At 43.4% G+C, this 16851-nt stretch overlaps 1 protein-coding gene across 3 annotated transcripts in view; it reads right to left on the minus strand.

Annotated features, from left to right (window-relative positions):
• Window positions 1–16851, minus strand: part of LOC138210054 (NACHT, LRR and PYD domains-containing protein 12-like) — a 90993-nt gene that overhangs the window by 43692 nt on the left and 30450 nt on the right. For 2 of the 3 annotated variants that reach the window (XM_069168971.1, XM_069168973.1), the window contains 7 exons: window positions 15007–16786; window positions 13278–13451; window positions 12376–12549; window positions 11435–11608; window positions 10673–10849; window positions 10036–10209; window positions 7187–9347 (listed from right to left, as the gene is read on the minus strand). In XM_069168971.1, the coding sequence (XP_069025072.1) occupies window positions 9338–9347; window positions 10036–10209; window positions 10673–10849; window positions 11435–11608; window positions 12376–12549; window positions 13278–13451; window positions 15007–16786 (2663 nt within the window). In that variant the 3' untranslated portion in view covers window positions 7187–9337. Of the gene's footprint in view, window positions 1–7186; window positions 9348–10035; window positions 10210–10672; window positions 10850–11434; window positions 11609–12375; window positions 12550–13277; window positions 13452–15006; window positions 16787–16851 lie in introns of those variants that run through there. The other variant, XM_069168970.1, reaches the window with a different exon arrangement.

Consider the following 16851-nt stretch of genomic DNA (forward strand, 5'->3'; position numbering starts at 1 on the left):
TGCAGCTGCAATATTGTGACAAACACAGTTTTTCCAACAGTGATCTCTGTTCCATAAAACCAACAGCAGTGTGGTGATATGAGAAAAGATGCTGCTCCATTCTAAACCCTACTCTCTGTTACCATGGGAACCATTGGGGGCGTGGTCTATCATCAAAGGCGTTCTGTAACTCTGATGTCACATGTGGGCGTGGTCTCCTATGAAAGGCATTCTAATTGTGATGTCACAGTGGGCGTGGCTCATCCTGTTCATTTCATTTCATAGCACTGAACCATAGCATCAAGCACCACCATTCATCCCAAGCTTTATTTATTTAGATTTTATTTGTTTTTGTGTATACAGTCTGTGTGTGTATTTATTCATTGCTCTTATTTTTTTTAAACTATTTTTATCCATCTTATTTCTTATATCTTATACGTATTTGTACATTTTTTTGACATTGTGTGCGCCTTTTTTGTTTTCTATGCTGCTGTGACGACTAAATTTCCCCCACTGGGATTAATAAAGTCTAAAATTTAATCTAATCTAATCTGATCGCAGGTGGGCGTGGGTCAAAATTCTTCATTTGCATCCATTTGGTTCTTAAGAGGGAGTTGGAGAAGGTCCAGATGCCCTCTGCCTCCTTAGAGAGATCTCCGACTAAGAAGAAGCGCAGGAAGAGGAATTTCTTTCTACGAATGTTCACATGTTGCGCTTCAACAGTAGAGAATTAGAATTTAGTAATTATTTATGAAGTAATCACAACACAACCCACTGGTGCAGTGGTTAACAGTGATTAAAAATGTAAAGAAATGTAGAGGCTACATATAAAAAATATAACAATGTAAAACTACCGATACAATGGTGCAGTGGTTAGCACTGTTACCTCACAGCAAGAACAGTCCCGGGTTTGGACCTGCTGGTTAGCTCGGGCATTTCTGTGTACGTCAGCAGGTTTTATTTCTGTGGCTGTGAGTCACATCATGTTAATCTTTCCTTTGTTTTCTCCGGGTGCTCCGGTTTCTTAAGAAAAGCAATCAGTGATTTAAAATGTAAAAGAATATATATATATATTATATGAATATGTACAAATATTTCACAGTGCTATTCCCATACTCTGTGGCATTTCTATAACTATATATTATATTATATTATATTATATTATATTATATTATATTATATTATATTATATTATATTATATTATATTATATTGAATTATATTTTATTTTATTTTATTAATCCCACAGTGGGGAAATTCGGTCGTCACAGCAGCAAAGAAAACCACAAAGTGCACACAATATGAACAAATATAAATATAAGAAATAAGATGGATAACAAATTCTTATTTTAGAATAAATATACACAAACAAACTATATATACAAAAAATAAATAAATGAATACAGTTTGGGATGAATGGGAAAAAAAATATCCGGTGCAATGAAATGAAATGAGATGAACAATTCAATTCATTTCAATTCAACTTTATTTATATACGCCAAATTACAACATAGGTTATTTCATGGCACTTAACACATTAAAGTCCTTACAGCAAGACTTTACAATATTATACAGAGAAACCCAACAATTCAACAATTCCCACATAAGCTCGGAGGGAAAAAACTCATCTTTAAGGGAGAAAAACCTCCAACAGAGGGAAGAAAAAACTCCCTCTTAACAGGAAGAAACCTCAGACAGAACCAGGCTCAGAGGTGGGTGGCCATCTGCCTCGACCGGTTGAGGTGAGAGGAGAGCATAGAGAGAAAAGGACAGCATAGAGATAGAAGAGAGGAACTGTTGGTGGAGATGATAAGCGCAGGGCAGAGACATGCAGCTCCATGACGGTACACCTTCAAAAGAAAGAAGAGAAACTACGCGAGCGAGGGAACTGAATGGAGACAACAGACAATAAGAAAAAGCTATGGGAGAGAAAAGGATGGTGAGGTATGAGTCAGTTAAAGAGGAGAAGAAAAGAAAAGAAGCTCAGCAAGGTCCCCCCAGCAGCGTCAGCCTATAACAGCATAACTAAGGGTTGGTTCAGGTCTACCTGAGCCAGCCCTAACTATAAGCTTTATCAAAAAGGAACGTTTTGAGTCTAATCTTAAAGCTGGAGAGGGTTTCTGCCCCTCAAACACAAACTGGGATCTGGTTCCACAGGAGAGGAGCCTGAAAACTGAAGGCTCTGCCTCCCATTCTACTTCTTTAAACTCTAGGAACCACAAGCAGACCAGCGTACTGAGAGCGAAGTGCTCTGCTAGGATTATATGGTTCTATAAGATCTCTAAGATATGATGGAGCCTGGTCATGTAGGGCTTTGTAAGTCATCAAGAGAATTTTAAATTATATTCTTGATTTCACAGGAAGCCAGTGAAGAGAAGCTAAAACTGGAGAAATATGATCTCTCTTGCTAAATCCCGTCAGTACTTTTGCTGCAGCATTTTGGATCAGCTGCAGGGTTTTTAATGAGTAATTTGGACATCCTAACAACAAGGAATTACAATAATCTAGCCCAGAAGTAACAAACGCATGAATGAGTTTTTCTGCGTCACACTGAGGAAGGATTTTCCTAATTTTATTAATATTATGTAGATGAAAGAAGGCAGTTCTGGAGATTTGCTTTATATGGTGGCTAAAGGACAAATCCTCATCAAATATGACTCCAAGGTTCCTCAGTTTTGCTGGAGGCCAAGACAACGTCATCTAGAGTAACTAAGTGATTACAGAAAGAGTTTCTGAGGTGTTTAGGACCAAGTACAATAACTTCCGTTTTGTCTGAATTTAGAAGTAGGACGTTTTTGGTCATCCAGGCCTTTATGTCTTTTAGACAGGCTTCAAGTTTTACTAACTGATTAGTTTCATCTGGTTTTATAGAAAGATATAGCTGAGTGTCATCTGCATAACAATGGAAGTTTATGCAGTGCTTCCTGATGACATCTCCTAATGGAAGCATGTACAAAGTAAAAAGTATTGGTAACACTGAGCCTTGTGGAACTCCATAACTAACTCTTGTTTGTCTGGAAGATTCATTGTTGACATGGACAAACTGGAATCTATCTGATAAGTAGGATTTGAACCAATCTAATGCAGTTCCTTTACTCCTCGTAAAGTCTTCTAATCTCTGTAATAAGATCGTATGATCAATCGTATCAAAAGCAGCACTGATGTCTCGATGAACAAGTACAGAGATAAGTCCATTATCTGAGGCTAATAAAAGGTCGTTAGTAACTTTCACCAGAGCTGTTTCTGTCCTATGATGAACTCTAAAGCCTGACTGAAAATCTTCAAACAGATCATTCCTTTGTAAATTATCAAAAAGTTGATTTGCAACAACTTTTTCAAGGATTTTAGAAATAAATGTCAGGTTGGAAATTGGTCTTTAGTTTCCTAAAACAGTTGATCAAGAGTCGGCTTTTTAAGTAAAGGTTTAATTACAGCCACTTTAAAAGCCTGCAGTGTTATGTGGTGAGGGGATAAACGAACTCAAATGCAGACACACGGCAAAATCTCTTAAGAATCAGGTCTTTATTTCCCGGGCAGCGAGAGCAAACAGGAAATGCACGCCAAGAGTCTGTGTCAATCTGCGCTGCGCCACCCGAGGGAATCCCGGGGTTCCCCTTGACACGTGACCGGGTGACGTAGATGAACGGCGATGCTCCGCTGGGGGGAATCCCCAGATCTCTCCACAGCGAGCTGATTGGCTGGATCGACTGTGTGACGTCCGCGACTCGACACAGGCTCGCCCAAACCCTCGACAGCGGATCTCCGAGGAACGCACTGGAGGATCTCTTCGTGCAGGTGATGCCCGTGGCTCGACTCTGAACGGAACCGGCAGGGTCGACTGTGTGACACTCGTAGCTCGACACAGGATTGCCAAGATTGCAGCAGATGATCTCCGAGGAACGATCTGGAATCTTCTTTGTTCAGGTGGATGCCCGCGGCCCGACACTGAACGGCAGGAAACAGGAAACAGGTCAGAATCGTAACCTCAACAACGGGAGACGGAACGGACTTACTGGACGGGTTGACGGGTGGGCAACGGACGAACTGACACCGGATGGGCAGGAGACTAGGGAATAAGTAGCGGCCGGCGTAATCACTTGGAATGCCGCTCAGCTGTGCTGTCGGAGAGGTGCGGTAGTGGGCGGTGCTTGGAGGAGGGTACTGCTGAGGGAGAAAAAACAGACAGGGGAATGACAGGACACAGGGGGAAAGGTATTCGGGGGTTAAACAGGGGAAAACACACTGGGAACAGACAGGAATCCTAACATGCAGTACATAGCTGGTTACAATAGATAGGTTGATCTGATCTAATATGGAAGTATTAATTAAAGGGAAGACTTCCTTAAAAAGTTTAGTTGGGATGGGATCTAACAGACAGCTGGAGGATCCAGATGAATAAATAATTCTAGTTAACTCAGAGAGCTCAACAGGAGAGACATTTTCCAAGTTTACATCTGGTCCTACAGTTGCTTCCCAGGCTGCTGTGCTTTAACATCACATCAGTGACGGTGGCAGGAAGGGTCTTCCCGATTCTCTCCCTAATAGTAAGAATTTTATTAGTAAAGAAGTTAATGAAGTCATTACTGCTGAGAGCTGAAGGAATAGAGGGCTCAATAGAACTGACTATTTGTCAGCCTGGCTACAGTGCTGAAAAGAAACCTGGGGTTGTTCTTGTTGTCCTCTATTAATGATGAATAATATAAAGTCCTGGCCTTACGAAGAGCTTTCTTATATAATATTAGACTATCCTTCCAGGCCAGGTGAAATTCTTCTAAATTAGTGGAACTCCATTTCCTTTCCAGCTTTCTAGTCGCCTGTCTAGCAGAGCGTAATTCTGAGTTGTACCATGGAGACAACTTCCTCTGATTCATTACTCTCTTCATCAGAGGGGCAACATTATCGAGAGTTGTGCGCAGAGATAGTGTTTTCTACCAGATGATCCACTTGTGTGGGACTAAGATCAACGTAGATGCCTTCCACTGCTTTAACACACGGCATCGAAGAGGATAAGCATGTAACTGCTTCCTTAAACTTGGCCACGGCATCATCTGACAGACATCTACTGTAATGGGATTTATTCCCACATGCTGTGTAGTCCATTATTGTAACTTCAAATGTTAATAAGAAGTGGTCCGACAAAACAGGGTTTTGAGGAAATACAATTACATTTTCAGTTTCCATGCCACATGACAGAACCAGATCGAGGGTGTGGTTACCACGGTGAGTGGGTTGATTTACATTCTGAGAAAAGCCTATAGAATCTAATAATGAGCTAAAAGTAGAGCTGAGGCTGTCGTTGTCCACGTCAACATGAATATTAAAGTCTCCCACTATCATAACTTTATCTGAACTCAACACTAAATCTGATAAAAAGTCAGAGAATTCAGTTAGAAACTCTGAATAAGGACCAGGTGGGAGATAAACAACAACAAATATAATCCGTTTCTCTGCTTTCCAGTTTGGGTGTGAGAGACTAAGAGTCAGACTCTCAAATGATTTGTAACTAAGTTTAGGCTTTGGATTAATTGATAAACTTGAGTGGAAGATTGCTGCCACACCTCCTCCTCGGCCTGAATCTCTAGGAATATGATAATTAATATGACTGGGAGGAGTTGCTTCATTAATACTAACATATTCTTCCTGTTGCAGCCAGGTCTCTGTGAGACAGAGTATATCAATCTGATGGTCAGTTATCAAGTTATTTACCAACAGAGATTTAGACCAGAGAGATCTGATATGTAATAGTCCACTTTTAATTGTCAGATTTTTTTGATCCATTAATTTGGTAGGATCCATTTTTATTACCTTTTTATTGATACATCTTTTCTTGAGTTTTTTTTAAATATAGGTGGTCTGGGTACAGACACAACCTCTATAGGATGTTGAAGGTTTTGGGTGAGTGACAGCTCTAAAGAAGCTGCCGAGGAGCTGTAAGACTGCAGCTCTGCGTCCTGGCCTCAACCCTGGATGTCAGGTTTTACGACTGTTAAGAGACATGGCCATATTTCTAGAAAGAAGAGCTGCACCATCCAAAGTCGGATGGATGCCGTCTCTCCGGATCAGACCAGGTTTTCCCCAGAAAGTATTCCAATTGTCAATGAAGCCCACATTGTTAGCGGGACACCACCTCGACAACCAGCGGTGAAGTGAAGACGTACGGCTAAACATATCATCACTGGTTCGGTTAGGAAGGGGTCCAGAGAAAACTACGGAGTCCGACATTGTTTTTGCAAAGTTGCACACCGATTCAACATTAACTTTAGTGACCTCCGATTGGTGTAACCGGGTGTCGTTACTGCCGACGTTAATAACAATCTGACTGTATTTACGATTAGCCTTAGTCAGCAGTTTCAGGTTTGATTCAATGTCGCCCGCTCTGGCCCCGGGAAGACATCTGACTCTGGCTCCGGGAAGACATCTGACTCTGGCTCCGGGAAGACATCTGACTCTGGCCCCTGGAAGACATCTGACTCTGGCTCCAGGAAGACATCTGACTCTGGCCCCGGGAAGACATCTGACTCTGGTCCCGGGAAGACATCTGACTCTGGCCCCTGGAAGACATCTGACTCTGGTCCTGGGAAGACATCTGACTCTGGCCCCGGGAAGACATCTAACTATGGCCCCGGGAAGACATCTGAATATGGCCCCTGGAAGACATCTGACTCTGGCCCCGGGAAGACATCTGACTCTGGCCCCGGGAAGACATCTGACTGGTCCTGGGAAGACATCTGACTCTGGTCCCAGGAAGACATCTGACTCTGGCCCCAGGAAGACATCTGACTCTGGCCCCGGGAAGACATCTTACTATGGCCCCGGGAAGACATCTGACTATGGCCGCTGGTTTCGCTAACTTCACGTTCCGCAAAAAAGTCTCTCCAATAACCAGGGTTGGTTTCTCAGCGGGTGTTTCGCCGAGTGGGGAAAATCGGTTGGAGACGTGAAGGGGTCGGTGGTGAACCGTGGGCTTCTGCTTGGGACTATACCTCCTTCGTACTGTCACCCAGCCGCCCGGCTGTTCGGGTGCTGCGGGGGACCGGCTAACGAAGCCTGTAACCCTGGGCAGCTCCCTGAGAAGCTCCTACGGCTAGCTGGTTATTTAGCATGGTGCACAGCCGCGATTCTAATTCGGTGACCCTGGCCTCCAGAGCCCTAACTACACTACATTTATTACAGGTAGCATTATTATTAAGGGAAGCAACAAGTGAATGATCAATACATAAAGAATTCTTTATTTACACATGAGCATGGGGAGAAGTTCATCACTCTGCTAAGCAATGAAGTTCTACCCCGTATACAAACACAAATACAGTTTTTATACTCTCACTTTGCACAGAAGTGGGCTGATGTTTTTTCACAGAATCCATACATAGGTTCATATATGGATAAGTGCTGAGCACATACATCCAGCTGGTTTCACTTGTATCGTAAATAACATTTAGTGTTGTTTAACAAAAACATGTTTGTGACTAGCAGGGAGTATATAGAGTTCAACTCCGCCATGTTGTTTCCATAGTGTCACAACAGGGTAAAAATATATAAGCTGCTATAATAGTATCTTATCCTATGTTAGATGTTTTAATAAGATATGTTAGTAATATGTAATGTTATAAATCATAACATGTATGTGAACAGGAGATATGAAAGATCTCCACAGGAGGAAAAAGACCCAGAGTTAGAAAGGAAACCCTCCAGCTACCCAAAGATAAAGGTGGAACGGCTCCACCAAAGGTAAAGGAGTTTTACTGATGCACAACTGAGACCTCGATACTGTTGGTGCAAGCCAGATTTTGAAGAGAAGTGGAAGGACATCGAAAAATAAATAATACACCAACCAATTCAAAATATAATTGGAGACAAAGAGCTGTACAAAAAAAAAAAAAAAAAAAAAAAAAAAATTAGATTCAATAACACTTCACAGATTAGAATTATGGTTTAAATTAATACAAAATGACAAGGCTGTGGAAGAAACCAAAATATTAAAATAGGTAACATGATAGCAAATTCAAACCAGCCCAACACGATCAAGGATTCAAACACCGGTCAACTAAAGGAATGACAGCTTAGTGTGTTCTAGAAAGAGACGGAGAGCTGGACAGCTAATTGCAGAAGATGATTGGCAAAAAATTTGAAAAATCCATCCGACATCCAGCAGCTCACGGACTTGGAGGGAGTTCTCCTGGAAAAACTTGGTGCGTTTTTTTCATTTCACCAAAGGTGAAGAGTAACCAACTAAAAAGACACCAAAGGTGTTGGAGAGAGAATGGATCAGTAGATGGAGATCACTCACGTGTGTATTTTGGCAATGTCAGAAAATAACTGTTTTGGGAAATGGTATGTTAAGTGCTACAACAAATATTAGGATATAAGATGCCATTGAACTGTAAGACACTTTATCTCTGTAATTTCACTGAAGAAAACATTTCTGGAAATGACAGATATTTGGTGAAAATACTCTTCGTAGCATGCAAAACATCAATTACAAGGAACTGGGGGAAAGTAGAACCACCAACAAAACATCAATGGACAACAATTGTAGAAGAAATCTACACAATGGAAAAACTGACATATAATGAGATTAAAAAAAGCACAACCGGAAGAGAAAATGGAGAAAATGAACAGAATTCAACATTTAAGGGCGGCACGGTGGTGCAGTGGTTAGCATTGTCGCCTCACAGCAAAAAGGTTCGGGGTTCGAATCCGGTCCTGGGCCTTTCTGTGCGGAGTTTGCATGTTCTCCCTGTGCTTGCGTGGGTTCTCTCCGGGTTCTCCGGCTTCCTCCCATCATCCAAAAACATGCACCTTAGGTCAGGTTACCTGGCGCCGCGCTAGTGGCAGCCTGCTGCAGCAGCTCCCCCCTGGGACCCCCCCCTGCTGTAGTGAAGAAATTTCCCCTCGGGGATTAATAAAGTGGAAAAAAAAAAAAAAAGCAGCACTGTACAACATAAAAATGGAATTTTATATCCCAGGCTGTTTGAGCTATGTTATGAGTTTTTGGAAAAGTTATTGTTATGTTGTTCTGCTTTGAAAAAAATAGAGATTTAAGTGAAAAAAAAAATAAAAGTCAACCGCAGTGTGACATCAGGAAACTTGGTTTCTCGTGGCCGCCGGGAGAAAATGCCACCGCTGGTTATTTACAGCTGACCTGCTAACACACAGTCATTTCATCACAATATGTTACTAAACACAAAAACCACCACACAGATTTAAGAACGGACATCATGGTCCATCATCATCATCATCATCATCATCATCATCATCATCATCATCATCATCCTGGCCCAGTCAGTCTCTACACCTGCTGCTGCTTCAACCTCTCTGATCATCAGGACACACACCGTCCTGTTCTCCTTCACACATCATCACCTCCATCTGTAGAGAAGCAGAGAGAACAGAGGTGAGAACCGAGTGTCTGCAGAGACTCCCTCCATCAGCTGTCAGTCAGTGATGCAGTACATCAGAATAAAGAGCAGCAGGACTTCAGTCCTGTTCAGAGCAGCCGTGCAGCAGCCTGCTTCCTTACAGCTCTCATGTTAACGTGTTGGAGAGAACACGCTAAGCTCCAAGCTCACAAACCTGCACACAGTTTGAGGAAACAAACTGCTGAGTCATGATTACTGTACTCCAGCAGGTCTGTTGAACCACCATGGTTACTAGTGTAATGCTGGTTTTGTGATGTGCAGGCTGCAGTCAGACTGATCTCAGAGCTGTTCAGGGTTGAAATGAGAGAACAAACAGTCTGAAATCAGATGTGATGGACGAGGACCGCCGTCTCTCTACTTCCTGTCAGCTGGAATCAGCTTTACTTCCTGCACACATGAACTCAGGCTGATCTGATTGGCTGACTTGTCGTCTCTCCGTCTCCTCTCACAGCTGCACTGAGAAGTTTTCAGGAAACACTGGATCTTTGATACCAGCTGGGTTTGTTACTTCACTGAAAGCAGCACGGAGCGACTGCAACCCTCTACTGACCTCACAGTCTGCAGTCATGAACATGAGACATGAACGAGCTGCTGATTAAACAGAGAAGATCTACAACAGTAACAGACAGTGAACTTACTCCAGAGTCTCCAGTTTACAGTGTGGACTCTCCAGAAAACCACACAGCTGCTTCACTGCTGAATCCTGCAGCTTGTTTCCACTCAGGTCCAGATGTTTCAGATAGGAGGGGTTGGACTTCAGAGCTGAGACCAGAGAATCACAGCTGATCTCAGACAAACTGCAGCTCCTCAATCTGAATAAAGAATAAAAGCTGTGAGTTCAGAATCATTCAGTGTTTCATGGTGTGTTCAGAGCTGAAGAAGGTTCACAATGTACAAGTTTAGAAAATGTAATTATCAAAAACATCATCACATGACTCCAGACCAGTGTGAACAAGCACATACTGAACATTTATTTGTTGCAGTCTGATGTTGTGGAAAAGTTTTAGGTTTTTATTTCAATGTCAGACTTTAAGGTGAAAATCCAGAGTTTCACAGTCGATCATCCAGTGAAGGATTTTTCTTCTTCTGTGAAGGTTTTAAATGTGGACGTTGCTCTGCCACAGTCAGTGGACTAAACCAGTGAAGAAGAAAACAGACTTTCCCCTGAAGATCCTCAGTGTGGATCAGTAGAATATCAGCTGATGTCTGTAGTTTAGTGTCACCACAACTTTCACATCATGTTCATCTCAGCAAAACTAAAACATGGTGTCTTACCTCAGACTCTCCAGTCTACAGTGTGGACTCTCCAGAAAACCACACAGCTGCCTCACTCCTGAATCCTGCAGCTTGTTGTTGTCTCTTAGGTCCAGATGTTTCAGATGGGAGGGGTTGGACTTCAGAGCTGAGACCAGAGAATCACAGCTGATGTCTGACAAACTGCAGCTCTTCAATCTGAATAAAGAATAAAAGATGGAGATAAAATCACGCGTGATCAATTTGAATGACTTTGTCCTTCTGTTATTGAGGATCTTCATCATGTCAGCCTTCTACTGACATCATCCAAATGTCAGCACAACATGCATCCACCTCTTCATGTCAACACAGATCAATAAGATGCTGCTCACCTCCGTCAGGTCTCTCATTACACCATCACTACTCTACTGATACTTTAAACAGCTGACGATGTGCTTTCATCTGAGTGTGTTGTGAAGGATCAATATCAGTGATCAGACTTTGTCTGTGAGGTCACACTGAAAGAAATCATTGAGTTTCAACAGATCAGAGTTCAGAGGATCTTCTGTTTCCAGCTGATACTCTTTAACACACATTACAAACATTCATTTAACAATCATCAGAGAACATTTTCTACACTTTCTGCAACAAACACTCGTCTGTTGGGACGACTCACTGAGTTCAGGACCAGAGAACAGAAAATCATTCAAAGCTTTAAGGATGGAGGTTCTGTTTGCTCATGAATGAGCTGCAGCTGCTGATTGAACAGAGAAGATCTACAACAGTAACATACAGTGAACTTACTCCAGAGTCTCCAGTCTACAGTGTGGACTCTCCAGAAAACCACACAGCTGCTTCACTCCTGAATCCTGCAGCTTGTTGATACTCAGGTCCAGATGTTTCAGATGGGAGGGGTTGAACTTCAGAACTGAGACCAGAAAATCACAGCTGATTTCTGACAAACAGCAGAACCACAATCTGAATAAAGAATAAAATATGTGAGTTTAGAATCATTCAGTGTTTCATGGTGTGTTCAGAGCTGAAGAAGGTTCACAATGTACAAGTTTAGAAAATGGAAACTCCAAACAGCTGCAGGTTGAAGCAGTGAAACAGAAGCAGTGAAGAAGAGCTCTCATTAATATGAATGACAACATGCTGCTGCTTCAATAAAGACGGAGTGAATTCAGCTCTTAAACTCTGCAGCTCCACCAGCGGCTCCATCTATACAAACTCATGTTGTCCAACAAACTGATCCCAGATTCCACTGAAGATCCTCAAGTTTACAAAGAAAACAAACATGTCTGACTGAATGTGGAAGAAAAGTCCATCAGATGATCCAAACTACATCTACAACATCTGATCTGATGTGATCTGTTTGAATATTTCAGTCCAACATCATCACATGACTCCAGACCAGTGTGAACAAGCACATACTGAACATTTATTTGTTGCAGTCTGATGTTGTGAAAAGATTTAGGTTTTTATTTCAATGTCAGACTTTAAGGCGAAAATCCAGAGTTTCACAGTCGATCATCCAGTGAAGGATTTTTCTTCTTTTATGAAGGTTTTAAATGTGGACTTTGCTCTGCCACAGTCAGCGGACTAAACCAGTGAAGAAGACAGCAGACTTTCCCCTGAAGATCCTCAGTGTGGATCAGTAGAATATCAGCTGATGTCTGCAGTTTAGTGTCACCACAACTTTCACATCATGTTCATCTCAGCACAACTAAAACATGGTGTCTTACTCCAGAGTCTTCAGTCTACAGTGTGGACTCTCCAGAAAACCACACAGCTGCTTCACTCCTGAATCCTGCAGCTTGTTGTCACTCAGGTCCAGATGTTTCAGATGGGAGGGGTTGGACTTCAGAGCTGAGACCAGAGAATCACAGCTGATCTCTGACAACCTGCAGCTCCTCAATCTGAATAAAGAATAAAAGATGGAGATAAAAATTTAACAGATCAGTTCGTCCTTCAAAGAGTAACTCTGTCCTCTGTGATCTGTGACTGTGGATCATCAACATGTCGGCCTTCTACAAACATCATCAGTTACTTCCAAACTCCAGTCAAAGATTCCATGTAACTTCAGTTTCAGCAGCTCTTCACTGATTTTCTCTGCATGTTACAATAGATCTGAAATCCATCACAAACACAGCAGAGGGACAGACAACTGAGAACAACGTTGGTTCTTTGACTTCCTGTCCCTCCACTGCAGCTCACACAGGAAACAGAGCGACTGGATCTGTGAACTCAGACTGCTGAGGACACGGATCACTGTCAACTTTACATGTTCACACACATCACAGCTGTGGATGATGTCGTCCATCTGGTACCACTGGAGTCAGGTCATCAGAGGATTTCTTCCCAGACAGAGTGGACAGGAGGGAGGACTGCTGACACTGACACATCTTTTCATGTCCATATGGACATGTGAGTGTTGTATTCAAACACGTGTGAACCTGTGTGCTCAGACAAACATGCAGATGCTTTATTATTTAGTTTCTGTTTCAGTCTGAAGGTCTGAAGCTCATCAGGACTTTTCTGAAAGCTCTGAAGTTTATTGGGATTTGTGCTCAGAAATCTCCAACATGAACTAAAGTGTGACACATGAACAGAGAAGAACTACAGCAGCAGCAGTCAGTGAACTGACCTCAGAGTCTCCAGTCGACAGTTCGGACTCTCCAATCCAGCAGACAGCAGCTTCACTCCTGAATCCTTTAGGTCATTGTAACTCAGGTCAAGATGTGTCAGGTGGGAGGGGTTGGACTTCAGAGCTGAGGCCACGACTTCACAGTGAGTCTCTGAGAGTTCACATCCTCTTAATCTGTTTTGAGAGAATAAAGAAAATGTGTTATTTATATAAGCAGCAATCAGCATTCTAAACAATTCAGTTTGATTTATTTAGAACCAAATCAGAACTTTATTCATCTCACGGCTTTTTAACACGGTAAAGTTCTTCCAACAGAACCGCAGAACAACCCAGAGAGGAACCCAACAGTTCAACATGAGTGACAGCTAGAAGAACATCTGTTAACAGAACCAGACTCAGAGGTGGAGAACATCTGTCTCGACCGGTTCTTCTGTTCTTATTTACATTTTAAACAGCGTCCCAACGTTTTAGGAAATGGGTTTGTATCTGGAGAGACCGGCTGTCCCTGAAGATTTCTTTCTTATTGTTAAAATGGAGTTGAAATGCGAGAATAAAAGAATCTCTTTTTCTTCCAGTACAAGTGAAGAAGGGAAACCAGGTTGTACAAACACTCCCTGAGATTATTCATCTCCAAACTGTCTCTGAAGTGGCTGAGGCCTCTTAACGTCCTGCTGGGGATCAGGATCCACTGACAGCTGGGAGCTTCTCTGGGCCACATACACAGTTTGTCTGACAGCACCCATTGGATTGAGCAACACAAAGTACAATGAAACAGTTCAAGGACTCAGTGAAGGTCTGAGAAATAAGGTGGTAGATTTACACGACTCAGGAATGTGTGTGGGAAACATTTCTAAACACCTGCAGGATCATCAGTTCAAACAACTGGACAGAAGTACAAGTTACTAGGAGGAAGAGCCACATCACCAAGGTCTGGAAGAAGACCCAACTGTCCCCCTCAGCAGAGAGGAAACTGGTCAGGATGGTCAGGAACAAGCCAAGAAGCAGTGAGGCACAGATGTACCATGAAGTGGAAACTGCTCAACACCAGAGTCTCTGTCTACAGTCAGCTGAGTTTTACACTGCAGAGGACTGAGACGCTGCCGTCCAACAAAGAAGCCTCTGCTCCAAAAGAGACACCTTCAAGCTGGACATACAAACCTCACTTCCACTTTATCAGTGACCTGAGTAAAGTGACTGGATTTCACTGAGAGTTTAAATTGTAGCTGTAGTCGTCCTGAACGCAGCTCTGTTGCCACCTCACTAAATGCTGCATCACATGTATACATGTGTCACATTGATATCATTACAGACCTCACGTCTCCACATGTCAGAGTTCAGCTCTCCATCCTGACACAAACTGAGCTCTCTGTTCACGACACCATGTGACAGCTGACGTAACACAAAGGATCAGAGCTGAATACAGCTCAGTGTCATCAATACCCATCAGTTCAAAAAGGATGGATCGGCCCGACTGGAACATCCCAACTAATGATCTACTGACAAATGAAAGGTTCACAGATCATGTATAAATACCTGCAGATCAACAGTTTGATCATCTGATCAGCATTAATCACAACCAGCTAGAACAATCTGCATTTGAATCCTCACAGCTTTTTAAACAACAATACTGACCATCAGCTGTTTAAACTAAAGAAATACATCCTGTGTGTTTGTGAAGAACCAAACTACTGATCTGATTGATAACGTTAATGATCACATGTGGACTCACCGAGCCGTCCTGCAGTTCCTCACAGCTGGGATCAGTCTCCGTCGTCCCTCTGATGATGTGGTGTACTTCTTCAGGTTCAACTCATCCAGAACCTCCTCTGACATCTGCAGCATGGAGGCCAGACCTGAGCAGTGGATGTCAGAGAGTTCCTTCTCTGATCTGTTCTCTGACTTCAGGAACTCTTGGATCTCCTGATGGACTGAGAGGTCATTCATCTCCATCAGACAGTGGAAAATGTTGATGCTTCTGTCTGGAGAGATCTCATCACTGTTCATCTCCTTCAGGTTGTTGATGGCTCTCTGGATGATCTCTAGACCGTTCTCTTTCTGACCCAGCAGGCCTCCTAATAGTCTCTGGTTGGACTCCAGAGTGAGGCCATGAAGGAAGCGAACAAACAGGTCCAGGTGGCCATTCTGACTTTGGAGAGATTTTTCCATGACTCTCCTCAGGAAGTCATCCAGATATGAGTCTCTGTAGTTTCCTCCCAGGAAGCCCTGCAGCACCTCTTTGTTCCTGGTGGAGTGACAGTGGAACATGTAGACTGCAGCCAGAAACTCCTGAATGCTCAGATGAACAAAGCAGTAGACTGTTTTCTTGAAGATCACACACTCTCTCTGGAAGATCTCTGTACAAGCTCCTGAGTACACCGAGGCCTCTGTGACGTCCAGACCGCACTGATGCAGGTCTTCTTGGTAGAACATGATGTTTCCTTTCTCCAGATGTTCAAACGCCAGCCTCCCCAGCTTCAGAAGAACTTCCCTGTCAGCCTCCGTCAGCTCCTGTGGACTCGTCTCGTGTCCATCGTACTTCTTCTTCTTCCTCTTGGTCTGAACCAGCAGGAAGTGTGAGTACATGTCAGTCAGGGTCTTGGGCAGCTCTCCTCTCTGCTCTGTGGTCAACATGTGGTCCAGAACCGTAGCGCTGATCCAGCAGAAGACGGGGATTCCACACATGATGTGGAGGCTCCTGGAGGTCTTGATGTGGGAGATGATGCTGCTGGACCGCTCTTCATCACTGAACCTCCTCCTGAAGTACTCCTCCTTCTGGGCATCAGTGAAGCCTCGTACTTCTGTCAGCCTGTCCACACACTCTGGAGGGATCTGATTGGCCGCCGCGGGTCGGGAAGTTATCCAGACGAGAGCCGAGGGAAGCAGATTCCCCTCGATGAGGTTTGTCAGCAGCACGTTGACGGAGGACTCATGAGTGACATCAGACACAAGCTTCCTGCTGCTGAAGTCCAGAGAGAGTCTGCTTTCATCCAGGCCGTCAAAGATGAACAGAAGCTTCCAGACAGCGAGCTGCTCTGCTGAGACCTTCTGTAACGTTGGATGGAAAACACGGAGCAGCCTGAGAAGACTGTACCGCTCATCTCGGATCAAGTTCAGCTCCCTGAACGACAGCAGAATCACCACACTGACATCCTGGTTCCCCGAGCCCTCGGCCCAGTCCAGAGTGAACTTCTGCACTGAAAAGGTTTTTCCAACACCGGCGACGCCGTTGGTCAGAACCACTCTGATGGGTCTCTGCTGGTCGGGGAAGGCTTTAAAGATGTCGTTGCACTTGATTGGAGTGTCATGGGGGATCTTCTTCTTGGTCTCCAGCTGCCTCACCTCATGTTGGGTATCAACCTCTTCACTCCGTCCCTCTGTGATGTAGAGCTCCGTGTAGATCCTCTTCAGGAGGGTTCCACTTCCTCTTTCATCACTTCCTTCAGTCACATGTTCACATCTCCTCCTCAGACTGATCTTATGTTCATCTAAAACCTGCTGCAGACCAACATCTGGACAAAGACAAGAACATCTGTCAGATTAAGAAAGAGAAGCTGCACACAAACCAAAGACAGGA

This window comes from Embiotoca jacksoni, unplaced genomic scaffold (genome assembly GCF_022577435.1).
Source record: "Embiotoca jacksoni isolate LCO1_2020_lvr unplaced genomic scaffold, fEmbJac1.0.p SCAF_42, whole genome shotgun sequence".
In the NCBI taxonomy this organism is placed as follows: Eukaryota; Metazoa; Chordata; class Actinopteri; family Embiotocidae; genus Embiotoca; species Embiotoca jacksoni.